This window comes from Sphaerodactylus townsendi, linkage group LG07 (genome assembly GCF_021028975.2).
Source record: "Sphaerodactylus townsendi isolate TG3544 linkage group LG07, MPM_Stown_v2.3, whole genome shotgun sequence".
Classification (NCBI taxonomy): Eukaryota; Metazoa; Chordata; class Lepidosauria; order Squamata; family Sphaerodactylidae; genus Sphaerodactylus; species Sphaerodactylus townsendi.
The window spans coordinates 63,907,287-63,916,629 of record NC_059431.1 but is presented as its reverse complement, the minus strand read 5'-3'; the positions used below and the strand labels follow the sequence as shown (position 1 = coordinate 63,916,629).

The following is a 9,343-nucleotide window of genomic DNA, read 5'->3' as shown; positions in this document are numbered from 1 at the left end:
TTGTTCCACACATGTGTCCTATTGATTATGATAGGCAGGCAGGGTAATTGTAAAGAGAAAATTATATTTTAAATTCAATCCATGTAGCTCAGAATTGTCTACCGTGACCACCAGCTGCATTGCCAGTAGCAGGTATAATCAACATCTACTTCTCAAGATTTTTGAATGGGAGATGCTAGGGACTGGACCTTGGACTTTCTGCATGTAAAGCATGCAATGTATCACTGTGCCACAGACCATATTTAATTATACACTCAATCCTAACCTGTATGAGATGGTGGACATAGAAGGCTTCACAGCAAAGGGACGGGTCAATATTGCATTCAAAAGAAACATTAATATGAGATGGTGATCTATAAAGCTGCCCCCATATTGTTCCCAACCATATGGTTAACAACCCTTACAATTGAAACTGAAAAAAAAATGAAGTTGTTCAGCCAATATGTTTCTCAAAGCAAGTGGGAAGTGCTTATGATAAATAAATAGGTAAGCCAGCAACTGAAATAAAACATTTATTGAATCAAAAGTCAATACTCTCCTTTTAATGTCTACAAGACAACACTGAACTCACATTATTTAAGAATGAACGCAATGTACAAAAAAAGTATGTTTGTTATAAAAATATGTTTCTCTTCTGGCAACTGAGATTGAAGACTTTTTTGACCAAAAAAAAAAAGATTCCTAAAATTTATTTTCAGTCAGTGAGAACAAAAATGAAAATTATTGTAAAACTCTAGAATATTTTGAGAAGTAGTTTAGGAATGGACATATTTAAAATCCTGATAGTAAAAACCACCATATTAGTTAGGGTAGCCTAAACGTCATGAATCAGCATATGCTGTCAGCGAAGGAACCTAAAATAAATCCCCTACTTTGATATTTTCCACTAATGATAATATTGTTGCCTTAGTACTTTTCTGCCGTGTGACTTTTTTGAACCACAAATTTGTCTTGAAATTATCTTATAGAAATGGGTAAGAATGGAATCACAGCTTGCCCAGATGTACTCAACCATGGCTTCCACTCATTTCAACTATCTGAACATGGATGCATCCTCAATGAATGTTTACCCAGTATTTGCCTCTTGAATATTACCTCTTGAAAACAAAGGTAATGTTTTGAAGAAGGATGTCTTCCTTTTAAGAAAAAAAGTAATGTTTTGGTAATTTTAAAAAGATTTATTTGTAATTATCCCTCAGTCTTGTCTTACCCCTCATGAATAATGAATACGAGTACAGAAAATGCCAACAGCCATTAGCTACAAAAAAATGCAACTGTGCAATCTGGATAGACTTCAATTAAAGCTGCATGAGGCTCTTGTTGACATCAACGGGCCTTATTCAGAAAATGGTACGTGTACATATGTGGTTGTTACTTTATGAACTTTTCTAGTTAGACTTAGCTGTGTCACTTGCCAGTTAAGATGTTAAAAATGTTGCATAAGAAGGATTTTAAGTGTGATTTAAAAAAATATTTTGCTAGAGTTCATTCAACTGACTTCTGTTTCATGTGACGAAAAGGGTATAAGGTAGGAAGGTGGGGAAGGGCCTCTTATGGAAATATTCTAAAACAGTGCAATATTAAAACACAATGTTTATACCTTGTGAAAGAGGAACATGCTTTGGAACCTGAGCAAAAGGCTTCTTTACCAACATAGCAAAAAGCCACCCTGTATGTTGTTTTTGCTGGCATCAGTTTCTGCCAGGTTACTGTGTTGCTCTTAGCAACTTACATGGCCCCGAATATTTAGTTTGCAGAAACTACCAACTATTTGGACAGGTCAACAAAATTCCAGCTATAATATTGCAGGCAGTTCCACATGCTGCTACTGGAAATGCTGGTATGGCCTAAAATTAAGAATTTTCTTTTCTTTTTTTTAACTGAAAAAGCAGTCAACATAACAAAGCCTCTTTAACCAGACAAAAGCGCCACCACAACATTTAGTATGTACGTTACTACACTGGCTTACAATCTTGAGGTCAGCTCTTTCAAAATAAATATACTAAACATTTACAACAAAATGGCCTTAGAAACGCAAGCTCTCTTCTTTATTTATGTCAAGACCAGTTTGATCAAAATCTAAGACAATATATTTCCAAAGCAGCTAAAAAGTACAAGTCCTTTTCCCAGACAGATTGGCATGATCTGGATCCTCTGCAAAACTTTTTAATCAGCAATAGTATCATCCATTTGCAAAATCAAGCATTTCTTTAAAAAAAAGTTTTGGCACCATATAGGCCCCCATACCAAGCAGATTCACAAAGCATGCGGTCACAGATGCGTGAAATGATTATTGTGCTTGCAGGTCCCAGACCTTTAAAACAAACAACTAAAGAAACAAAAAAGACATGTATTAACAATGTCATATTTAATGGATTAATAGCAACTCGCTTTCTTCTAGTTTACAAAGAAGGACATTTAAAAAAACCCCTCAAAATTTAAAATGCTGTCAGAGGAAGTAAAAAATAAATCCAACCTGATACCAAACTGTTTAGACAGCTTGAAAAATCATTTTAAAATGTTGAGAGAAAAATAAAGGGAAAAAACAACAATAAAATAGTATGTCCACATTTGTTTTAGTAGCAGTGAGATGTATGCATGCCACTGGAACAGTAGGCGATGAGATCAGTCTGATAAATGTCTTCCTCATGGCAGAACAGTAATGCTTCACTGGCGTAATCACAAAGGGTGGATGATGAGCCATCACTTCTCTCGTCATGAGCACAGAAAGCAGTCACCAAGGCATAAAGAGAGGGACACAGGAAAGAGGGTACAGAAATTCACAAGGACCTGTTGAAGAGTGGAACAATGATTCAGTCAATCACAAAACCACAACTCTTGGAATAGTGCAGAACTCCAACTCACAAGAAATGTAGAGTTGCTTTTGAAAACTGCAGACTTTTCTTAAAATTTCTGACGTTATTATAGTATACATTTTTTCTTATACCCCTCCCCTTCACAGTAGCTATGGATGTGGACTAGAGGAGAAACATACAGCACACTAATGTCTGAAGTCATCATGAGACAAAGCAATCTCCCATTTTCTGAATTAATAAATTCATGGCTCATTTATGCAGTTTTGAGAAGCTGTGCTGTAAATGTATTTGCTATTGAACACTTCTGATTGTGGTACTGTTTAAAAATTCATGTGCAGATATTCCCAAGCCAAGACAAAATGGCACCAGATGAAGCTAACTCTTGACAGAGCAGCTGGAAATCAGTGTAATGAAATTCTCTTTTATAATTGATCCTAGGGTTACTTTATCATACCATTCATTGCTGAACCCTAACACACATTTAATATAAATAGACTGATCTAGCACAGAGCCTTGAGATAAGAATGATAAAACATTAGCTATTCAGTAGAGATAGTTTAAACTAGTACATAGTGATATGCCATCCTATCCACTACCAGGAAGAAAGGGAACAGAAGCAGACCAAAGACTGTGTAAGTGGTCTTAATACTCACTGGAAAAGTGTCGTAAAGTTATCCTGCTTTTGTGTCTACGAGCTGCATTTGAACATTTGCAGACATGCCTCCACCATAGCCTCCTTTGGACTGCATTTGGTTCTGAATTGAGCTCACCTACACAAACAGAGGTGGGGTCAAAAACAAACGAGCACAATCTGATATGAACTGGTGCTTCAAGTTAATTTGTTTATTTATATTACCTAATTCTTCTGTATGCAGACATCAAACATACAAATATAAACCACATTAACTCAAACAATAATAATTAACAATACTGCAATAGCTTGCCTTGCTGGCATGGGGAAACTGAAGCCCCTCAAGATTCAGGAACTCAGCCTGTTGACTCTGGCTAGCATGTGCCCCCAGTGGGGACTAGGCATGCTCTGCAAAATGGAACAGAAATGTGGAAAATGCACAACCACAGAGAAAGATGATGTTAAAATTCCTAAAGAACTGCAGGAAACCCAGAGGCCAAAAAGAGGCAAATGTGATGATCAGACAAAAAGAGGCAAATGTGAGGCCCAGACTTGTTTCCTGTCACTGGCTTTCGGGTTTTTTTTTTTTTTGTATATATGAATGCACCTTTTCACACATGAAAAAGGACAGGTGGTATACTTTTAAATAAAACTGGAAGGTACAGGGCAGGAGTGTAAACTGTGCTCCCACATATACACACTGCACCTCAGTCTTTGACCCATATTCACCTGAAAAGTTCAGCCAAAAGCAACATGGAAAGTTATCAGAGCAGAAAAAGTGCAACTGGTGAATTAAGGTGTGGGTAGTGATAAGGTTTAGCTCCCCCTCTCAGTTTACTCTTTTGAAGAAAAAAAGACATTCGCTCTCTTATGATAAAGTGAAGCAGGGTACTTTGATTAACATTCAAGGAGGCACAGATCTTAGGGGAAAATTATTTCCTGGAAACAAAGCAATAAACTCCTCAGATTTCAGGCTGAAGGAGGCATGAGTTTTCCTTTGTAGAGACAAATAGGCATGATGTTTATAACATGCCAGGAAGGTACAAGACAGATACACATTTAGATATGCTGAGTTGGGCCATAATGGTTTTGAGATGTGCAAATTGATTTGATTGGCGAAAAGGTGCAAAACAATATACATGGGAACTCAAAATACCATATAATGATCAATTGAAATAAAACCCTCTCAACTTGGGCAGGAAAGTTAAAATGCCTGGACACCCTGTCAGGTAAAATAGCTGCTTCTGGAGGAATTGAAAATGGGTAAACTGCTAATCTCATTTTCTCCAACAACTCAGCAGCCTCTGTGCCCTCATCCCAGCATCCAGGTGACTGCTGGAAAGAAAGTCACAGAAATAAATGATTATCACCATTATGGCAGCCATGCAGGAAAATATCCAAGTGGTCACAGTGGGTAGTGGTGGTAATTTTACTGCCCTTTCTATATGGCCAGTTAATCTACTTTAGGTGCTTTGGCAATCTCAGTCAACTTCTCCTCACTCTAGATATGCAAGGGCTGTTAAAACTGTTGCCAACTATATCAGATAGGGGAATGGAGATCTCCTGGAATTACAACTGAACACCAGATTACTGAGATCAGTTCTCCTGGAGAAAATGGCTGCTTTGGAGGGTGGGCTCTATGAAATCATACTCGACTTAAGTCTCTCCTCTCCTCAAAACCCTACCCCCAAATATCTAGGAATTTCCTGACCTAGATTTGGCAACCCTAGGTTTAACATATGGACAACCCTACGTGTGAGAAGGCTCTCTGGAAATTAAAAAAGGTTATATTTATTTATTTAATATTAATACTTATATTACTGTATATTCACAGTAGTCATGGCTTTTTAGCTTGACGGTATTGTTAATGTGAATATAGCCTTATCCATGGATGTCGTATAACATGTTGCAGGAATCCTAACAAGAACACTTACCGAATTCATTCCGCTAAAGAGGTCCCCTGAGCCTACATGAGCTGTGTGAACAAAATTTGTTGGCTCCCCAATCATACTTCGATCGATCCGCCGCCGTCTTTTCTGAAAGTACAGAAACGAGTTAGTGTGAAATATGGATCAATATGAAACAGTCACTGGAAATGTTATTTTCAAATATATACAAAAACTTACTTAATTTTAGTTCAGCATCTTGGTTAAAAATAAAATACAATCCCTATGCTATCCAAGCAACCTTTTAAGAATAAGTATGCTTGATTTATCAACATCAGCAAGATTCACCAATACAAGCAAGAATTCAAGGGTGCCAGTGGTGGTAACAATGACTCTCTTTCTTGTCTACAACTTGGGAGTTTTAAAAAGGATTTTAATGGATATAAATATGAATGAAAGATGGATATGCCAGACATACCCCCTCTTGGATGCACATTTTAACATGGTGAGAGTGTTGGTATGTGCCAGCAAAGCTGAGAATAATACCGTAAGGAGGTAGACTCAATTAAGAGTCATTTAAGGGACTATAGTTACACCTGAGACACCAGACTAAGATGCATCCTTCCCTTTCAGGCATCAACAGCCACATCAGTGGACCCCCCCCCCCCCCCAAGACAATTCCAATGATGATGGAGTGGAGCAATCCTTGAAGAGTAGCTATTGTGCAACAGCAGTTGTGGTAGGTGATGATGGCAGAGGGTCTGTCATAGACAATGGAAGTGACACTTTTAACTTTGGCTAGTACTGTGCAGAAGAAGGCAATGGTAAACCAATTTTGATCATCTCATACCTTAAAAACCCTATGATGAGACAATCCAAAATGAAAAAAAATATCGTGCTGAAAGTCTGGACTCCCAGGTTGAATAACACTCAGTCAGCTACTGGGGAAGAAGAGAGGATAAGGCATGTGGGAGGTCATTAATTCATAGGGTTGCCATAAGTCAGAAACAACTTGATGGTACTTAACTAACACCTGCAGGGCAGGTTAGGCAGGGGCACAGAAGAGGGCCTAGTTTTATAATCTAGTTTACAAACAGAGATGTGGTCATTCTGCACTCCCCATGGTTCGTCAATAGGTTTTATTTGCCAAAGAAACAATGAAGCCTTCAACCACTTCAAAGAGGAAAGTATCACAAATCCTATGAAAGTTGCAACTACATGTCTAGTAAAGGTTGTTGTGTGCACTTTCCAATACTTTCACTACATGTAATGATAGATTCTTGCCAACATGTCTTAACAGCTATAGCTCTAGTTTCCACTTAACATACCAGCCTGAACAGCTAGGGTTTTTTTCTTCTTCCTAAAGTATTATGAGACCTCAGCAAATGGGACATTAAGCTCCTGTTGCTTACAGAGGAACCTGTAGCTTAATTTTATGTCCGTGTTAGAGTCAGTGCTGGAATATATTCCAATAAAGACTACTTGTGCTCTGTTTCTCATGACTGACATCTGCATCGGAATATCCAAAGTTGAGCAAACCCTGTCTATTCTGCCCCAAACAACATGAACCAAACAGAACAGACTATACTCGGAATATAGGCTGTTTAAGAAACAGTTGGGAGTCTAACACTGGAGTCACACAAACGTGAAATTACGTATTACCCAGTTGTCCTGATAAGGTTACTTGACCCCTATAAATGCTAGCCCTATAAAATTCCTCTGCTGTATGTTTTAAAAGTGTCAGCATCTTCCTACACATGGTATGTAACAAGATGGTCAAGACCACCTAAAGTTCTGGGTGGGAGTTTATGCATCTCATCAGCATGACTTCTGCTCTGCAAACACTGCCCCAGTTGAATTACTGTAAATCAAAGCTGCAGCTGAGAATACATCATGGGCCACAGCTCATAAAAACAAGATATGTTTGGAATGAACTGAAGCCCACAACAAGACTTGGCTTTTTCACAGTCCCAATATTTTATCCTAGATTACTAGGTATGCCAGGATTGCTGAACTTTTAAAAACAAATATTAAGCACTAAACCTATAGGGGAAAAATATAGCTCAAACAATAAAAACAAGTACATTGTTTCAAATCCCATTGACTTCAATGCAATTAATTTCTTAGAGTACTTTACAATCCAGCCCTATCACATACTTGAGCCTCTGTTTCCACTGCATATGTAAATATAAACTACAAATATATTTAAATTTGTTCTGAGTTCCTGGACAGTGGAGTGAGTCATGTGGTGTAGTGATTAGAGCACTAGGCTAGGATCTGAGAGACCCAGGTTCAAATTTTAACTCCATGCCATGGAAGCTTGTTGGGTGACTTTGGGCCAATCATATAGTTTCATAGCTCAATCTATTTCACAGGGTTGCTGTGAGTATATAATGGAAGGAAGGAGAATGATGTTCCCATTGGGGAGAAATGAAAAGTATAAATGAAGTAAATAAATAAATAATGAGAAAAACTAAGTAATACTCATCAACATACATAAACATTCTATAAACTACTTTGGTAAGACCTATTTTGAAGGCCTGTTTTTCCAAGAAAAAAATAATTCTGATAGTAGCTCCAGACCACAGAAACAGAACACTCCAGTTTTGAAATGGAACACTTCTGTTACTATGGCAATGTGGTGATCATTGAAGTTGTTCCTGTTTTAAAGCTGTTGAGTACAAACTTCACACCCACACAGGATACAATTACAGTGTATGTATTTATTGTGTGTGAGAGACAGAGTCTGTGAGGAGTGATGAGCTAATAAATTATGGAATCCCCTTGTGGAGAAATACTTTTTTACAGATCAGCTAACATGTCGAGGTCTCTGATTACACCAATTCAAATGGAGGTTGCATGTAAGCAACAGGGAGGCAGGTAGGTGAGCAAAATGGCAGATCAACTCAGCTAGGGACACTTTGCAGAAGGGTAACCTGTGTAAACAAAAAATAGCAAGAAAACAAAAGAATGGTGTAAAAAGGAAAACCCCACTATTTATTTATTTTTATTTATTTATTAGATTTTTATACTGCCCTATCCCCGAGGGGCTCCGAGGGACTATGAAGTCAACAAATCCTTGAGGTCAGTCTGCTTCCACAGCAGAATTTTGAGAAGATAATATTTGAGCTTTAGACAGGATCAATTGAAATCTCAGTATTCTGTTTCACATCAGCTCCATTATGGCCATGGGGAACCTTTCCAGGGATTGGAGTGGTGGGGAGGGGGGTTAGTGGCTGTTTTTTTTACAGTAAAGGCACTATATTTTCAGCATACATGCTGGTGACTCTCCTAAGGAGATTTCCCAAGTTTGGTAAAGAGGAGACAATTTTATGGACCTCCAGAGAGGATGCTCCACTGGAAACAATATGTCATGAGTCAATTTTCTGGGCAGGAGGGGCTGTGGAAGAGGAGCCAGAAGCAGAAGAAATAAATCAAATGCCAGAAGTCCTGGAAACAGCCGAGAAGGTAAACAATTCACAGCCAGATGAACTGCTAGTGCAAGCAGAGGCTCATCCCCCACAGCATATTTATAATGAATTGCAATCGTTATAAATGAACTCGTTTTCCCTTTTTATTAATGCAACACAAATTCATTTATAAGATTGCAACTCACAAATATGCTGTGCAGAATTCACATGTGGCACAGGAAAAAGAATCAATAGTGCAGAGGAGGCAGGGACAGGAGTTAAATAATAAAAGGAGAAGTGCCCCCATTGGAGCTTGATACGGCAGAGGGCCCTGTGAACTGGAAACAACGGCACCAAAGGTGGACTGAGTATAACATGAAGTCTCTGCAGGATTCTGGTCTCTTTGGCAAGGGCGTCTTTGGGTGCAACAGGTGTCACTTCCTTGGAGGCACTGCATTCCTGGACTCCTTGCTAGCCACTGCCTTCAGTTCATGATTGACCTATGGATTGCCCGACTTACATCTAAGAATACCACCTGCCCTGGCCTCTGGACTATCTGACTTACATTTTCCCCTATCTAGACCCCTGAGCTGCTGGTTG

The 9,343-nt window shown here is 38.5% G+C and overlaps 1 protein-coding gene across 4 annotated transcripts in view; it reads right to left on the bottom strand.

Annotated features, from left to right (window-relative positions):
* Positions 1–499: 499 nt before the first annotated feature.
* The window catches only part of CDC42SE2 (CDC42 small effector 2), a 75,484-nt gene continuing 66,640 nt past the window's right edge, over positions 500–9,343 (bottom strand). For all 4 annotated transcript variants that reach the window (XM_048502861.1, XM_048502858.1, XM_048502859.1 and 1 more), the window contains 3 exons: positions 5,382–5,483; positions 3,470–3,586; positions 500–2,790 (listed from right to left, as the gene is read on the bottom strand). In XM_048502861.1, the coding sequence (XP_048358818.1) occupies positions 3,488–3,586; positions 5,382–5,483 (201 nt within the window). In that variant the 3' untranslated portion in view covers positions 500–2,790; positions 3,470–3,487. The remainder of the gene's footprint in view (positions 2,791–3,469; positions 3,587–5,381; positions 5,484–9,343) is intronic.